The following is an 18,705-nucleotide window of genomic DNA, read 5'->3' on the forward strand; positions in this document are numbered from 1 at the left end:
TATCTAAACAGCAACTTTCGTGTCCTCAGCAAAGGTGCCGGTGGTCCACGGTACTAATGAGGGATCCAAAGACTGAATCAAGTTGAACTGGTACTTTATTTTGCAGATACATTTACAATACATGTCTGGAAACAAGACAGTTACAAAAAATGAAAGAAACAAATGAATGAAAACATGAACTTTAAGCATACAGTAAACAGGTTCACCGTTTTTTTTTTCTCCAAGCATAGTAATGATATAAAATAAAAAATATTACTAAAGATGAACAAAAGTAGACATGAGAGAACAGTGGAGGAGATGTAAAAGGGAATATAATAGAAAACACAAAGTATTAGATGTATTAAGGCATCAACAGGCACAAGTTTAGCTGAGCGCAGGGCACGTAAAGGGAAACTGGAACAGTCTAACATTGCTCTCTGCTACATGGTCACATCTGCGAGCATCTCAAAGAAACACACGTTTAGTTGCCTGAGTTTGTAGAACAGCCAGCCACCTATTTTACCTAAACTTTAAATACTTCTGCAACAGATACTCCTCACATATTTCTATGCAGGCAGCCTTATAAACATGAAAAGCTCCTTCATGTGATTTGAAAACAAAAAAGCTTCATTATTCTTCTTCTTCTGGTAAGCTCAGTATAAACATCAACTTCAGAACGGGGAACTCCTTCTTAGCTACACTACGACTCTTGTTCCATTTAAATAGACAAAGATTATCACACTTTGCTGCTTCAAAACACAGATTGTGAATACGAAGTGTTGTGAGAACTATTATAGTGACGTTTATGTCTCAGTCATCATGTTTCAGTAAGTGCTTTTTTTCAAAATTGTAAAAAAAAAAAAAAAAAAAAGAATGTGCATCTTTCCCTCTCTACACAGACACAGCTGAGGAAAGAACAAGAACTAGGCGATGGCTGATGTGCTTTGTGTAATGGAGCAAACATAGTTCAGTAGGTAGGGGCAGGCTTTCATTAGCTCCGACATGCTGGTAAACAGAGACGCATTAAAAAGGGATCTCTTCACTCTCTCAGGCCTTTTTCACTTCTCATCTCCAGGAACAAGACTCACTGTCGACAGTTGCTGCTCAACGACTGGCCATTGCAGGACAAAATCTGCCCCTACTCACAGTAGCAACAGCAGCACATAAAAAAAAAAGAAGATATTTCACATGACAGGATATGGCCTGGAGAAACCGTTGGGCTGTTATGAGATTAAAGCAAAATGTGACTGCCACTGGAGTGAAGAAAATAATTTGGTAAAATTGTGTTATGTCTGTAACCTCAATGGTGTCAGATAAACAAAGCTCACATTTGTCGCAGTAACTGTAAAAACAAAAAAGAAAATTGCATTGAACATGAACTTACAGTGTATGACACTGGAACGCCTCATACAGCTGTACATATGAACAAAGGAAATACTCAAACCCCATAAGAAGCAAAGCGCTCACACTCTAATAACAGTTGTTATTCTACTGGCAACCAATATAAGTGTGTGATATATCAAGGCATTCAATCTTTGGTTACTCATAGTGGCACTTAAATAAATAGTCTTTTATTAAAACCAAAGTAAATTGCCTGTCTTAGACACAGTGTATAAGATTTCCTCTTTCTTTCCGTACAGCAGAATTTGATTATCCTCAGTACTGGGATTACGAAACAGAGAGTGAAAAGCCTTAATTATGAGACACAGGTTTGGATTCTGGTGCCACAGGTTTCAGCATGCATGGAGATTTGGTCTTTCACCTGTGTGCACCTCTGTGAAATGAGGAAACCTCTAGCTCTTTAGTTCTGTGAGTGTGTTTATGTGTGCGTGCTGCACAAACAACACAGGCACTACAGCAGATTGATGGCCAGTATCATAATACACAAGCAGGGTATTCTACATCACCACGTCCAGCTGATTGACCAGCAGCTCGCTGGGCTAGAGACACTCTGACAGCACTTCATGTCTGGTTAAAGACGGATAGATCATGGGCGTGCATGTGCACTCGTCGTGGCTGTTTTGGCTGAGTTGGATCTTCAGTTTCTCTACTTCATAGTTATGGAGGTACTCCTGGACCAGGTAGCGCTCCCTCTTTACTCGAGCCCTCACTTCAGAGGGAACATCGGGAATCATCCAAGCCACAAAGAACTTGACCAGGAACACAACATGCTGTAGAGGAGGAAGGCACAGCAGGTTAGTTTTACTTCAAAACTGCAGATGAAACTCTGCATGTATTCATATTAAAACTGAAAAATGTGTGTGTGTGTGGGAGAATGGGAGTTACTATTAATGCAACAATCGACTGCTGTCAACTGCTTCAAGTGGTCAATAAGTGTTGGTGGAAGCACTGCAGCTTAGTTTTACCTCCATGATAATGATGAAAGCCAGCTTGGCAGCCAGAATATGCCAGAACTGCATAGTGTGGGAGTACTGCCTCTCATGGCCGGGAGGGTAGCGGTAATCACGATACCTTCAAAGAAGGAAAATGTCAGAGATTTCAATCCCCACCAGATTTTTATATACTTTGTTTCAAGATTGTTTTGATGTCATTCTTCACTCCATTGTGCAAAAGGAAATAAAGTAATAATGGCTGTAATACTACTATTACTACTACTACTAATAATAATAATAAAGTATACACACATAATATTAACCACAAATTTAAATCTGAAGTTGAATAGTGATTTAAGTAAAATGGATGGGTTAGCTGTGAGTTACGTGTACTTTATGTGGGAATTTCATATTATTCTCTCTCTCTGATCACACAGACCTGCAGGTAGTGATGGAGCTGTTGAACCAGGAAGGATTCTCATCATCCTCAGGTCTGTTGGCCGGTAAGAACTCAGAGATATTAAACACCGACAGGCTGTTGTTTATGTAGCCTTTCATATTCATCTGACCATCTGGCTGGTAGGCGTACATGTACACGAGCCGAGGGATCATATCAGAGGTGAAGGACACAATGAACGCCTAGAAAGCAGTGACAGAAACGGTGTAAGGAAAACTTGAAATAAAACTGGGTAGATAACAAGCAGATCCAAAGCACAGAAATGTAGTCCAACACTCACATTTGTGACGACAGAGAGAACGGCCATCCCGTTGAGGATTTCCTGCCAGGCTCCGATGCTGTGGGCCTTTGCTGCCACAGGACGTCTGAACTGAGTGGTGAGCTTCCAGGCATCCACTCTAACCTCGATGATGTTGTTGATAAGTGCCATCAGGGGTGCGAGGGGGAAGGAGGCGACAAACAGCGTGATGAAACCAAACTGGATCACTGGAACACAGAGAGGAGAGAGTGAGTGAGTGAGGATGGAAACACCACCATCTGCAGAATCTCAGAAGACACTGCATCCATCTATCTATCTAGTCTCTGTTTCTAGTCTATGTTTTATAATCAAGTCAAACTCTTTTACTTAAAATGTATTTATCAAATACTACTAAGCTGTGGTTGTGTATATTAATTAACTCGGCTGCAGTAATAGTTAATTACCCAAGTTTCTCTTGGTTTCGCTGAAGCCCTGGCTCTCAGTCTCTCTCTGTGTGCAATGAACTGACTATGTGCTGAATTTTTACCCATTTCCAGGTACTCATGGAAGAGGCCCAGCTGTCCAAAGCCCTGCAGGTCGTGGTCCTGCTCCCACCGGCTATACAGACTCTCTGGGTGGCTTCGTGCCTTCCTGCTGCCCCACCAGTTCATCAGCCACCTGAGGGACACAAGGGGGCAATAGAGAGCTTTGAGCAACATGTCTGACAGCCATATTGGCGGCTGTATTGCATTGTAAACGATGGCTATAAAGGCATGACTGCATTTCTAAACACAGAAACTTCCCATCTGAATTGAACATAAAAGTCAAAGTTCTTTTCTGCACTCGTTTTGACTGGAAACTGATTATGTAACCACTAATAATAGGCCGTTCATAGCAGGAACTTTGACTCATCATGGTAATGAAAGTACAAGTGATATTAATAACATTAATGCTGGCTCTGTTCTGTTAAAGTGTCCCAGTGAGCCAGCAAACACAATAATAGGACAGAACCGAAGAAGCTCAATGTAACTTCCCAGTATTACATGCATGGCAGGTCTCTGACTTTCTCTTTCAATCTGAATCCTGATGATATTCCTTTGAGTACTTTTCTAAAGCTATAATAGCTAACTGACAGTGAAAAAAACAAATACATCATAGCAGAGATTACTCTATACAATGAAAAAAATCAATGGCATCAAAATATAAAACAAGGCCCCAGCCATGGTTGATGCATCTATGAGTTATAGAGCATGTGATACAGCTGCAATCTGTGAATTTAACCTCTCTATGACTTTTCTATGTGTAGATGAATTGTCTTTTGGATGGTTGGTTCAGTTGGAGTACTCACGGGACCAGAGCCTCCTGGATGTTGCCCCACACCTGTTTACCAGTCATCACTATCACCAGCTGGGTGGTCAACTCAATCAAACAGCCACCAGGGTCACACTGTTGAAAGAGAGGGAGAATGTGAAAGATTTCAAATTCAGCCTTAAGTTTAATTACCAATGCTTAACTTAAACAATGCAATGTAGGTAGATCTGGTACCTCTTCATTTCTCAGTTTGCTCCTGCTGCCAAACATATACGCATATTCTCCAGGGTAGCCAACAAATTTGCCCTTAAAGAAAGCCACGTAGAAGCAGGAGGAGTAGTAGTTGACAAACTGAAAGAGGAACATCTTCACCGTCAGCTTGTTCTCATACTCCAGGTGGGTCTTGGGAATTTCTGTCCAAAAAAAGGAACACATTTAGTCACTTCAACAATTTCCAGCAACATTATTAGATGGATACATAAGGACAAAGACATTTAATAATCTGGGATATGCTCTCTCGCTCTGACCCTCACCCATGTCAGTGATCCAAACAGCCACTCTTTCATACATGAGGTTGAGGATCATGATGATGACAAAGTTGATACAGGAGGCGGTGACAGAGGTGGCCAGCTGTGGCGTGATGTAGGGACCAACCACCTCCAGGTTGTTGGTGGGGCTGTCCTTCATGATGCTGGCGAAGGCTGCGTATACCGCCAGGCGGTACGCTATCACCCCAATGATGCAGGCAATGATCAATGAGATCTTCAGGACAGAGACAACAGTGACAACATGAAAGACAACTGGCACAGGAAGTCACAAGACAAAAGTACCGTGACAATGACACACCAATTGTGATGCAAGTGCAAACACCAAAACACAAGCAGATTATGAATGAGGCAAGGTGCGCCAACATGAATGTTAGGACTGTCATGCTTGAAGTGTGCACGCATGCTACATGAAAGAACATCTACCATAACCTTCCTATTAGCTAATTCACATGTTAGTCCACAAAACTAATACAATCTGGGCTGGTATGTATAAAGCTGTAAAACTCAACATAATTTTGCCCTTAATTTTAGAATTTAGTGCCATCCAATCACATTTGTGCGTTTTTGTCTCAGCTCGTAAAATTACTTAAGAGAGCTCCATTTCTTAGAAGCTTTAAACACACTGGCCCTGGTCCCATAATATTAGTGACGATGACATATGATAGTATAGTATGATATGACAAAAAGACACAGGAAGGAGGAACAGGTAGAGAATGAAAGCTATTTGGATTCATCAATGCTCACCCAGAAGAGGACGGTGGCTCCAGACAGACATGTGCGTGCACACTTGCTTGTTATTGGTAAGTATGGCTCCATTTCCTAAATCATAAGCAAGCAAAGCATGGACATGGGAGTCAGTCACCCTTTGTTAAATCCTGAAAAGACAGCTCTAAAAGGCCAGGTTCCTTTAATTACCACAGGCCTCAGATGCGAGGCAGAGCTGGGTTGCCCAATCACAGCTCTTTTGTGTAGGCATTTCGGTCTAAGTCCAATTCTTTCATCTAGTGGCCTCCTGGTGAACTCGTGCTTTTGCAACCTCTTTCAAGAAACTGATCCACCAGACAAACAGGGATGTGGTACAGAAGGAAACTCATGCCTCTGAGTCTTTCCAGAAATGTCTGTTATTCACACAAACTACACCACACCAAAACCTCTTCCTCACCAATTTGCCATTCCTCGTTAAATGCTACCCTTACCCAGAGTACCACGGTGGCCCAGCACAGAAACAATTTCCCCATTAGATCTGTAGCAGTCCTTTGAAGAACCCACTCCATTTCCTACAGACGGGTGGGATGTGGTCAAGGAAACATTACACCACCCCATTTCTGTTCATTTGACAAGTCTTTTTCTGTCACTGTCACTACATACATCTTTTTGATTCCCTGAAAACAAAGTAGGTCAGTTTGATTTGATCAAAGATTGATCAAAGATTTTTTTTAGTTTAGGGACTGGCCTAAAAATGATTGCAACCTACCAACTGTGTACAACCTGTACCCAATAAATAGAACATACGCTGTCATCTCTAATCCCTCTAAGTCCTACCATACAGTGTATTTGTCCAGTGAAGCCATTAGAGAGCTACACATTATACATTTAAGAAGTACAATACAGCATATTAGTATTTCATGAGCACACAAACACCTGAGTGATGCGGTTCAACTTGCGGTTGGAGCACTTGGTCTCATACTCTGGCCGAAGCTGCAGCTGCTGCTGCTCCTCCTCAAAGTCGACCAGGTCCCAGTCGTACTCGAGACGAGCCTGTCGCCTCTTCCAGAACTCCAAAAACAGCGTCACTGCAGAGCATATGACCCGTCAGGGGTATCACGGCAAAATAATAAACATGCTTTATTAGTTCTACAGAATCTGTATTAACAGCTTTTTATGAAAGCCTGGCTGTGAAAGGCATGAGACTTTTGAGTGTGTTCAATTAAAATTTTCAGTGCTTTGACCCCCATTCACCTCTTTTATGATGCTGTGCTGACAGAAGTGTTAGATCTCAGTGGATACAACCAAAACTATAAGTAAGAAAATATGTTTTTTTGTGCCTTGGGTGAATGAGTCACTTAAATACAGAGTGACTAACATTGATTTTTAAATGACTAATAATAGTTCACCAGCTCCCACTAGGTGGGGCAGTGGGTTAGAAAATACAAAATGCAGGGAGAAGACATTTTTACTCACCCCAAATCCCCATAAATATGGCAAAAAACACTGTCCCAACATTGTCAAACAGGTGTGATTGCTGAAAGAAGAACATAGTTGAAAAATAGTGAGATAATGAAAAGAGCATTTGTTGACATTTAGCTCTAAGCACCCTTTAAATGTCAAACACTGCAGAGGTAGAACATGAATCATGATGAACAAAACCAGGATGTCTCACCCATGAGGAGTTGCATGTTGTGTTGAGTTTCCAGTAGCTACATTTCTTGTCACACAGGGGACACATGACAATATTACCTCCAATTTCCTCACTGCATATTTCTTTACTGTGGGGAGATTGGTTTTCTCATTAGTGATAAAAAAAAAAAAAAAACACCTATTAATATAATGACATCTGAAAGACAAATAAAAGAGGCTAGAATACTTTATGAAAATTACCTCCACTCGTTGTCATCGTAGGTGAGGAATCCGTAGACGAAACAAATTGTCCCTACTATTGCAGCAAAGAACAGCATCTCAGTGTAGAAACCCAGCCACGCAAAATAAATACCTATCTTCTCTCCATAATACTTCCTGTTGAAGGGAAAAACAAAAACATTTTTGCTGTATATTCTGCTGCTAACAGCTTAGTGTTGAGTAAACACACACCAGACATGGCTACTTTGTTTCAGACTTTACCTTACTAGATTGAGGGGCTGCTCCTTGAAGAAACAGAGGAAGCTGGCCCAGTATCTGTACAGATTGTATCTCTCACTTTCGCAGTTAGCGTCCCTCGATCTTGCCCAGTATCTACACTGCAAGCACACAGAAGACACAGTTCATTACCACATTCATCGTCTTAATGCTTTAAAGTTAGTCTACCTTGTAGTGCAACATCCAGCACTGCTTCCAACTCTGTGTTACTGTTGGAAAACCTTGATATTCCACTCAAGACTATGTCTTTTTCCAACGATGAAAGTGTGCCAAAAGTTCACCAAAAGAGGCTCACATCATGCAGCGGGAAAGCAGCAGTGTAGGTGCCGTTGTTGAGTAACCTCTTGATTCCTTTCTTGTCTTTATCTGCGCACTCATCCCTGTAGTACGAGCAGCGGGACAGAATGTAGTAGACCTGGGCAGAGACAGAAATAGAAGGACATAGTCTTTCAGAGGCTATTGTGCCAATAAAAACTGAATTATATGGCTGCATCTGTACTGACAACACTTAAATAAGCTTTCTCAAAAATGTAATGCGTGCACACTGAACTGAAGCATGCTGCAGTATTTCTGCCACAGTACCAGGGGAATGTTTCAATTTGAAGGCCACAAACAAGATAAGAAAGTCAAAGCGTCCTTACTATCCTGTTGCGAGTAGAAGGGGGGAAGAACGTTTCTTTGTCGCCGATAAGGAAGAAGTCAGACTTGCTCTTGTTGAAGGGGGCTGTGAAATAGTCTGCCTCAGGGTGCATGATGTGCTCCGGCAGACGGAAGGGGGTTGACAGCCAGTTCATGGGCATCTCGCTGTTGTCTGGGATGTCATTGGCCTTGAATGGGACCTTGATCTTCAGCACGTCTGCGTAGGTGGCTAACACTTCCCACGGAGTGTGGATCTTCACAAAATAAGTCTTTCCATCTTCTGACTCCTGATGACATTTAAACAAATGTCACAGTATGATTTCAAGGCTAGTGGCTCACAAACTAAAAAAAAAAATCATTCAGTAACAAAAGAATACCGCTAAAAAGTGCATTTTAAGTAAAATTCATGGTTTGTTGACTATATAGTATAAAGAAGAATGGCGCTGTTTGCTTTTGCTGTATCACAAAGACACTTTTGTTCTGATTTATTTTTCTACCATACAAAACTTCCATTGTTTTTTGTCTTTGTAAAAACAAATTTCAAATTACAAATTACAAAACATTATAAAAAAAGTGCCTAAAAACAACAACAGAACACAGATGTAATATAATATACACATACATGTACATAGTTCTTTGTGGGCCACTTACTGTAATTCCCTTTTACATTAGACCAAATCAATGACTGGACGCTCTTACCGATTTATGTTCTGTCTCCAGCTCCAGGCCGACTTTCTCCAGATTGGCCTCATACACCTTCCTCCTCTCCTTTAGAAGAAAACAAACATAAATATTTATATATATATTAATAATTTTCATAAAGATTCAACTCATTGTGCAACAATGAAATCTGTTGAACAACAAAATTAAGTACACAAAAACTGTGTAAAAAATAATGATGAAGCTATATAAAAAATACATAAAGCATTTAACATTTAATGTACTGTATTTTACATTGTGAAATGTACAGACATGCAAACTAATATGATACATAATGTGTTAGCATTGCATGATATACAACTTATAGCATGCAACTAAAATAAGGTTGAATACCGCAAATGTATGTAGAACAGGTCACATCCGGCAAAACAGTGACAGAGTCACAGTAAGTGCCGCAGGTATAAAAGTGGTAAAAAACAACAAACAAGTACAGTTCAAAACATTGTGTAAAAGGTGGTGTCAGTAAGCTCAGTATGTTCAATAGTAGCAGTTATTGAGTGCAAACAGGTAGTGAAAGATACTTGTGGCAGAGCAATTACATAATCTTGCCATGTCTTGTTAGAGCTGAAATTTACCGTTATATTTTACAGCACATGTGGGTAACACACAGGAACTAACTACCAGTATATGCTTCCTCATACAGTGGAAAAAATGAGTGAGTTCCTGACTAGGCCACAGGTCTGAGTGTTGACTCACTGATGAGGCTGGAGGTAAAATGTGACCTGGCTGCAACAATCTGCCTCATAGCCGAGGGGTGGTAACACAGAGATGTGAAGACTAGCAGCTTAGTATCAAACACTGAAAGTCTTTCAGCACCCCACAGCTGATAAAGAGAGTAGCCATAAAAAGACATGTGGCCAAAGGCAGAATGGATATACTTCAGAGTTGACTCATTTCATTAAATAGGGACTAGAAGTGACCTTCTCAGATAATTCCTTGAGAGGATAATGAATAACAGTTAATCTAACATTATCAGTGTTGTGGTATTTAGGGAATGCTGTACCTAGATAACAACACCTAGAAGTTCTTTCTTACCTGTTTTCTCTCACCGTCTTTATCGTCAACATAGGACAGGACAAAATCAATCCTGCGCACTCCGTCTCGAAAGAACACAGAGTCTTTACTTTGTTGTTGTTTGTCAATCTATAACGAGACAGAACAGAGGTCACAACATTTAAACACACACGTACACAGGTACAGTATCAGCTCAACAAGTCTTTGGATGCATGCGCCACAGCAGACCAGACAAAAGTCAAACCATGTGTCAGTGGACAACAGCAAAAACCCAAAGAACAAGGCCTCCACACCACAGCAGACTCCACTGTTTATCTAAAACGGCAAAAATACTGATTATCATATTTCCATTCCGCACACAGACAGCATGCTGAGTAGAGGGTATCTGCTATGACTGAGATGTTTGATGCTGCAGGCTTTTAAAGAAATCCTTGTTATTTTAAAGAATGAAGTCCAGAGACATATCCAGAATCATGTCAATACTTTGATTTCGGGTCATCTGTCACCTCATTAAACACAGCCTCAGGTCACTCGTCATGGGAAAGTATTTGTGGAGAGGACTACAAATTTATGAATGGCATTCTCCACACAACAGGGACACCCAGGCTTCACACTCCAACACTGTTGTACTTTATTTGCCCGTGCTTTTTTCCAAATCCCAGGATCCATTTTGTCTAAAAACACTTGTGTTGGTGGCTAAACAAATTCCAAGCATGTATGTCAGCAAACGCTAGCACCTCAGTGGCTTTCCCTTCTGCAGCTAAATGGAAGAAGAGAGATGAACTACAGAGGAATGCTTTAAGAGAGGAAAGGAAGGTATGACCGCATGCTGTCTGTACTGCTTCAGCTGTTCAGACGGCTAAAAATAACCATGTGCCATGAACCTCTGTCACCCCTACTCATCACTACAGTAGCTGCCTACACAGGACTGCAGACAATTCAGAGAACTCAGATATTTAGCAATCCAAAAACTACAACATTGCACTCAGTCACAGTGATGGCTGCTGTACTGTAGTTCTGACAGTTTGCCCTGTTAATCAGCACAACACCGTGGGGGTAGGGGGGAAAGGAAGAGCACTTTACCTCCATGGCCCACTCCCTTTATGGTTATGATGCATCAGCGGAAAGTCCGGCTGCCTGATAGAGCAAAATTGTTTTTCTCCAGGGAGCACAATCCAGCCCTGAAAGCACCGCTTCTCTCACTCTCACTCCACTGATCCCCCTGCCAGCCCACTCACCCCCCCAGGACAAGCCCTCGCTTGCTCAGACATCCAGTAAAGGGAGAGAGAGAGAGACAGGAGGAGGGATACTAGGAGAGAACTAGAGGAGACTCCTAGAGATGACATCAGCATGGGGGCTAGAAGAGCTACTGCCCGCTAGCTAGCTAATGTAATCGGACCAGAGTGTCGGTAAAGGGGAGGTGACGTCACCGTACTGTACACTGACCACCAGCAGAGTAAAAGGAACAGTCCCTCAAGCATGTTGTCAAATATTTCAGACAACCAGTAAAACCTCAGCTGAAAAGCCAACTGACCACATGAAGATCTGCTCTGATAAGACTGATAAGGATGAACTCCACATAACCAAAACTGATAAGTGGTGCATAATCTCCCCAAGATGACTTGACAGCTTGAAACTAATCAATTAACCAATATAGAGACCTTACTACAATGGCATACAAAGGGCATATGGGATAATAACCATGGAAGATGTATGTAGGTTGTCTCATGTTGAACAAATCTACAAAGGCAGTGATATACTATAAGTAAGCCAGCTGTTTTAGCTCCACAGCTGGATCTACCACCCTGGTTCCTACTGTACTAACCTGTACAAGCATTTGTGTCTACATGTTTTTACGGTTTTCTTATCCCAAATTATGTATAAGTTTAACCACTGGTCTGCATTGCCTCACAGACAGGATTGGACCATGGTGACCATTGGGTGGGTGCTTTCTTAAATTGGAACGTCGTCGTAGAAACTCTCTAATTTGCCATAATTACATGTGAGCTATATGGTGCATCTGTTGGGACGTGCGTCTGCTCAGCAAAGCTGGTAGAGGCCACAGAGCACTATACATTTATCAAGCCCTAACTACTGGGTGTTTAGGCATATGCCCATCTTTTATCTTAATTAAGGAGGGTAAATGTAGAACATGGTGTAAGATAAATAGGCTACCAGTTTCAGGGAGGGGTTTCTTTGAAATATCACTTTCAAAGCACTCAAACTTTTTGGGTTAAAACAAGTTTGGAACAGAACTTCTACGAAACCTCTTTGATTTTAAATACATCACAGCTGCTAAACTGTATCATCCTGTCCTGCCTAGATCAATTTCTTCACCTCCACATCTTGTAATGTATCTAATGTACTCTGATATTGGTGCCACGAAGTCTGATGGCAAGGGCACAGTTCTCTTTTCTCTCCATATATCTAACTGATGAGTTGTTTTTTTTCTTTTCTTTTTTTTTTTTTTTACAAAGAAAATTGAGCAAATTGTTGCCTCTGTATTTCTGGATTACAGCTTTATTTCATTGCAATAAATCACTGCAATCCTTAAAACTGTTCTAACCACAGGGTGGATTATGTTTTTCCCTTAAAACTAAAAAAGGAAAAGTGAATACTCGGATTCTCAGATTTGCAGAAAATTGTATCTGGTTCTGTGAGTCTCTCTAAACTTTCACATTGACAATCCTGCAGAGAAGTTACATGCAGCTGTAAGAGGAGGGTGATATTTTGTTTCCATTCTTCATTACAAAGGCGCTTTATAGATATGTAGCTGCCTCCTCTATAACTTCCTTGATGTGATCTTCCACTCAGCCAAATTGTAGCTTTTCATTGGGGGGAGCCAGAAAAGGTTATTGCAGGGTTTTCAACGTAAAGATTAGCTACTGTTAAAAAGGATACTGATTCCACTTTTCATTAAAATGGGTTACACACTGCTTAAGCAAGACCACATGTTTAAGGATTCAAAGGAAGAAGCCCATAGTACAGTATATGGTTAGCCACAGCAAAGCTCTGTCCTGTCATGAGCACAGGGCAGGGTCATGATTACAGTATAGACTGTATACACTGAAAGTACACGCACACAGAAATGCACACACACACAAAAACAGCTGGGCAGATGACAAATACAGTATATACACAATGCGTGTGCTCGGCTGCATGTGTGTGTGCAAGTGTGCACTTTTTAATTATGCTGTAACACCACCAGGCTGTTGCTTTCTTTTCAGTGAAGCAGACTGTTATCACAGGTGAGAACAAAGCCAGTGAGAGGGCCTTTTCCATTCATAATGAACTCTGATGGTGCATCAACACGGAGCTTATGCCAGCAAGTTTCCATTACTCGCAGAAAAAAACATGCTCTCTAAAAGCCGACACCAGCTCTCTACTGAGAAATGAGAATTGAGTTCTTCTCTGAACACCTAATACTGGTGGAGAAACTCAACACTGGACCAACGTTCCTCAAGGAGGAAATAAAGGCTGGCAGGCAGGCAGGCAGGCAGACATATGTATAAAGTTGCATCACATCACAAGCCTGTTTTACCATGCCATACCCTGGAACGAAACTTCAGGAATAGCGCCCGCTTTCTCGACAGCTGTGGAGGAACCGAGTGGATAGTGAGGGAAAGCCTAACAACACAACAAATTCAACAGCATATGGCTTAAACTGTAGCAGAAACCTTACGGATATGATCAAAACGGACCAAAATGTCAGACACTCCACACACTTGCATAATGTTTCCACACTGTTACAGATTAAGTCTAAGAACACTTCATAATACTTCACTAAATGTTATAAGCAAGGTCTCACTCAGGTCTCACTCAGTTACATGTGAGACAACACAAACACACACACACACACACTGAAACAGCTACATGCTTCGATGTTCTCGACTGGTGTCTTACCCCAGTCAAAGTATTGATTTTCTCTAAGGTCTGAGATTCAAAATGTGGACTGTCGCTGTGGTCAGAGGCGGCTAACGAGGCCAGGCTGGTGCTGAGAGACTCACAGGTCTCCACACACACATCAGGCGGTAAAGGAGACTTTAAGTACAGTGTGAAAGGAGAAGAAGAGACAAGAGCATAGAGGTTATCTCTGATTCTCTTATGACATTTCAGGCTGAGAGGATTTGATTGGGCTCTACTAAGATTCACAAGCCAAACCCTTCAGTCACATGCTGGCTGTCAATCGGTGGAGGATTTACAATAACAAAATCAGTATGAACTGAAGAAGGAAGGAAATCTAAATAAAGCATTTCACTTGTACACAATGGACTTCCTGCAATCATGTTTACAGGAGGTAAACTGGAGGTGAAGATATGATTCTGTCCAACAGAAATCTATCATGCGTCTTAGAAAGCTAAATATCAACATATAGAAGGAACTCAGTTTCACATATTTAAATAGCTTGTTGAAATCAAAATCATCCAAGAATGAGCAAGCTGTTCTGAGGTACTTGCAATCATATTTAATGATATGTGATCTTATGTCACTACTATTTAAAATCTGTATGAAAACAAACTCAGAAGGTGGAGACTTCTGTATGAAGGTGCTGAGTGAATGTCAGCTTGTGGTGAGTTTGGTGTTTACCGATGATTGTCCCTGCTGGAAGGATCCTGTGCTGGACGAGGCATGTTGGTGGTAGCCATTTATATCATCTGCAAGACAGTAACACAAGAAACAATAAATTAACAATACAATAACCAATGTTAATTATGGAAGTATTCTCTAACCGCTGTAAAAGAACAATAACATGTAGCATAGTGAATAGACAGGCAGGTCGGTGACAGTACAGTTAGGTTTCAGGCTTATGAACAGCTACAGTTGCCTGAGTTAGCAGACAAGCACTGACAGTCAGCCAATGTTGTGGTCTATATTTGTACAGCATTTTGCCACAGCACTCCCACAGGCCAGACAGCATGACTTGACAGGATTACTGTGACAGAATATGCTGCGATTCCACCACTACAGGAGCGACTGCAGGAAATGAGACTAAGAAGTCTGGTAAATCCCCCTCGATGTGTTCGAAAGTGAAAGTTGCCTGTCTGATGAAACATGGCTTTAATCATTGGAATGTCTGCCTTTACCTGCCTTTCATTGCCTCTCAAATGCCATTAAACCCTTACAGAGTACACTCAGAGAAAAAGATTTCCCTAAACAAATGGCAAGGCAGATGGAAAGGCAAGACAAACACAAGTACTGCTGGCACCACTATGGCTGAAAAAATAAAGCAGAAAGAACGTTTCAGCCCCTGTGTCCGTTTTTAAATAGAACGGCAACCGTCCTAATTGATGGTCTCTCTGAGGTTATATTTAGTCTGGACCCAGAACAGAAAATGTGCTTACACTGACCTGAAACAAGCATTCGAACCTTGTAATATATAAACCTTCTCTTTCTCTACGTTATTACACACCAAGTCAACAAACTATAACTCAGTGGTTCAAAACTAAAATGAATGACATTATTCATAAATCTGACTCCATGAGGGGAATACAACACAACCTGTAAAGCAGAGGTTCCCACTGCAGACCTTTAAAGTGTTTTAACAACAAGATTAAAGCCAACTTCTTGTTTCATCTTCCCAAAAACCCAGTTAGGATACTGACTTTGATTTGCATTGCTGTAATTTGCTTCAAAATGTATTTGTTACACAACATATGACAATGTCTCTCTAACAGCTGAGCATATTTTTGCACAGTTGGAGCACTCAGTATTAGCTATGCCAAGAGTCTTTTCCCACCTAGCTAAGAAGCCTCCACAGTTACGGCTTTGTTCAAGAGAGAGCAGCTGATCACAGTGGAAATGCCACAAAGCTGCTTCTGTCTCTTTTTTATTACCACAGCAGCCCAACAGACTCCAGACAGCAAACCTCCTGTACATTTTGTATATTATTTACACAATAAAGAAGTTATCTCACAGCTCAGCTACAGAGATAATAAAAGGCAAATCCTGGTGAATTCTAAAACAGCGACCACAAATGCAGCCACTGTATTGAAACAACAGTGAAATGATCACCAAGAAAGTCACTACTCTTTTTCGATATCTGTACAGCTGTATTGCATTTTGCACCCATAGTTTTTCAGTGCATTGCCACCTTGCAAGGCGACTCAGCAGCCCCAACTGCAAGGCTGTGTCCTGTAAACAAACACAGTGGTGGGTTTGTCTGATTTCCTATGACTGGAAGCCACTGGTCATCCTCTGTTTACAGGTACAAGTTTAGGTGATTGAGTTAAACTATTGAGTAGTTGGAAATACTGTCAGTCTGGGCATCTATATCAGTAACGGTAAGACTATATGGGAATGGCAATTCAATATATCATGTAAATTCAATCCTTGTTTCTGGAAGGCTGTTTTCCATCACCAGTCGCCATTGTATAGTTTAACCCTATATTAAAATAATCAAGATTTAGAGTAAACAGTAATTTAATGCTGTGAGGTTGTGAGGAAACACTGCTTTCACCGTTATCTCAACCCACCATAAACACGCAACACCAAGGTAACAGGAACTACGGTTCATGATCCTGTAGTGATCGCTCACACTTCAGTCTCAGCTCAACTGCAATAATATGATTCTCTCTGAGCAGCAGATGAAGCATAACACTTTTACATTGATTCATACAGATAAATGTTACTGAAGAGCACCCATGGTGATTCATCCTCCATTCAGCAACACCATAAATGGCTAAAAACACAATCCTTTGACTAAGCACTGGTTTAAAATTCACATTTAGACAGAAGCAGAGGGAGATTTGGGGTTGGTGCTGGTGGATGAAGTGGTGCCTGAATGTGACACAGTGTTTCCAGTAAGCAGGCCAGCTGTCAGAGGCCGTCTGCTGCTACTTTCATGGAAACAAAGACAGACTATGAGCTGGTTATGGCTTAAAAGGGAAAATGCGGAGGGTGGATACATACAATAATTGCAAAATGTCACTTAAACTCAAATTAAAATGTTCTGTGTGTAGAGGTGGTACGGGCAGTTAATGGCACACCAAACAATTTTCCAAGTGTCCAAGAAAGGCATGCCAACATATATTGGTCACAAAAATCTCATTTTAAATGTGCTGCTTACTGTAGTTGTAAACTGAGAAAAACTATGTTTCTGTTATGTTGTTGTGGTTAGTAGTGGAAAGTTTCAGGTGTTGTAAGCTATATGTACTCAGTAGTCCTATTGACTAATGTTTAAATGGTTGTAGTGTTTAGTATTACTCGAAAACTTTTAACTAGACTACAACTTCAATAGTAATTTCCCAGTAGGTCGGTTTCACAACACTAATGAAGACCAACACTGAATTTCATAGCAGCATTTCAAAGTTTCAAGTTTGAGGGCAGACCGGCTGCCTCCGGATTTTCTCTACTCACCAATGAAAGAGTCGGACGGGCTCATCTCAATTAAACTGTCCCCTCCTGGTTTTCCCGTTATTCGGTGCATGTTGAGTCCCTCTTGAGCCCAGTATCGGTCCTCATGTACACCAGGATATCCCCCAGCCAGGCGAATGCTGTCCCGCCTTCCCACGCCCGGGTCGGTCTCCTTCCACAGCCGTCCTCCTCTGAGACGCCTTCGCCACCGGAGCAGGCTGCTTGCTTGGCTGCCTTGACCGCTGGCAGCTGCATCACCCCGGCACAGAGGGAGGTCCGTGAGGGGAGTGGCTCCACACCGCTAGCCAATAGTCTGAGCCTGGCTGGAGGTGAACTGATTCTGTGGTCAAATAACCACACTGAAGGATTGTAGGTTATAACTGACCGCACACAAATGGACGACGTAAGTGTATAGTATTGTGCTAAAGTTGTTAGCATAGACAAGCTAATGTTAGCTAGTCAACGGACATTAGTTAATTAAATCAAGACAACTCGGAGTATATTGTGTACTTTACTATTATATGCTATACTTAGCAAGAAATATATAAATATATATAACCTATAGCTAAGTTACTTCTGAACTGTCTATTTTCAGACAGTTTAACTCAGGGGTGTCCAAACTTTTTTCACTGAGGGCCACATACAGACAAACATACAAAGGGCTGGGCCACTCTCTAGAAGTGAGCTATATTGCTAACTTTAATCCACTAGAGGCGATGTATATCGCCTCACCTCTGGTGGATTAAAGTTGGCTAAATCAATCAAATGTGGGTAAATTCTGCTTGATAACTGAATATGATTCAAGAAAAAAACAGCCTTTCCTCCACCTCCACTTTCTTGCCCCTCGGCGGACACCGTAGAGGCCATTCCTTTGCGCTCGCCTGTCCCAGCTGGAGCCCCATGTACCTCCACACAACTTGTCCCATTTAAGTCCCATCATGCCAACTGAACCTGCCACAGCTTCAAAAACACATCGTGGTGCTCTTTAGACTGCTAACATTGAGCAGCTCCTCCGTAACGTAAAACTGATCGTCATTAGTTATTAGCTGTGCTCTCATCGCACACCACGTCCGAAACTTTGTACACTCACTTGCTCTTTTACATTTCCTTAATTCTGCCATTTTGGGTCACCTGTAGCAAATTTCTTCTTCTATTACTCATTTTATAGAGAAGCTGCCTCATTAAAGACAGTTACTCCACCTAGCGGTGAGACTAAGAAGTACAATACAGTCAAGCGCAACTTCCATGTGTGGGCCGTAT

At 41.5% G+C, this 18,705-nt stretch overlaps 1 protein-coding gene across 4 annotated transcripts; it reads right to left on the reverse strand.

The window, feature by feature from the left end:
- Window positions 1-94: 94 nt before the first annotated feature.
- On the reverse strand, window positions 95-17,650 carry ano5a (anoctamin 5a). Of its 4 annotated transcripts, none has more exons than XM_070830241.1 (22): window positions 17,449-17,650; window positions 14,680-14,747; window positions 13,996-14,133; window positions 13,644-13,685; window positions 10,114-10,221; window positions 9,058-9,126; window positions 8,361-8,645; window positions 8,015-8,134; window positions 7,705-7,820; window positions 7,465-7,599; window positions 7,247-7,352; window positions 7,048-7,108; window positions 6,508-6,659; window positions 5,611-5,685; window positions 4,852-5,080; window positions 4,553-4,731; window positions 4,356-4,453; window positions 3,555-3,685; window positions 3,050-3,255; window positions 2,752-2,951; window positions 2,346-2,451; window positions 95-2,150 (listed from the first exon to the last, which is right to left on the reverse strand). In XM_070830241.1, exons 1-22 carry the CDS (start codon window positions 17,516-17,518, stop codon window positions 1,920-1,922), a joined length of 2,925 nt encoding a protein of 974 aa, XP_070686342.1. In that variant the 5' UTR covers window positions 17,519-17,650; the 3' UTR covers window positions 95-1,919. The 4 variants fall into 4 exon arrangements, with proteins under 4 accessions (XP_070686342.1, XP_070686341.1, XP_070686343.1 ...); XM_070830240.1 differs by lacking the exon at window positions 5,611-5,685 and adding an exon at window positions 6,063-6,143; XM_070830242.1 differs by lacking the exons at window positions 5,611-5,685; window positions 13,644-13,685; window positions 13,996-14,133 and adding an exon at window positions 6,063-6,143.
- Between the last annotated feature and the right edge of the window lie 1,055 nt (window positions 17,651-18,705).

This window comes from Pempheris klunzingeri, chromosome 5 (assembly GCF_042242105.1).
Source record: "Pempheris klunzingeri isolate RE-2024b chromosome 5, fPemKlu1.hap1, whole genome shotgun sequence".
NCBI classification, from domain to species: Eukaryota; Metazoa; Chordata; class Actinopteri; order Acropomatiformes; family Pempheridae; genus Pempheris; species Pempheris klunzingeri.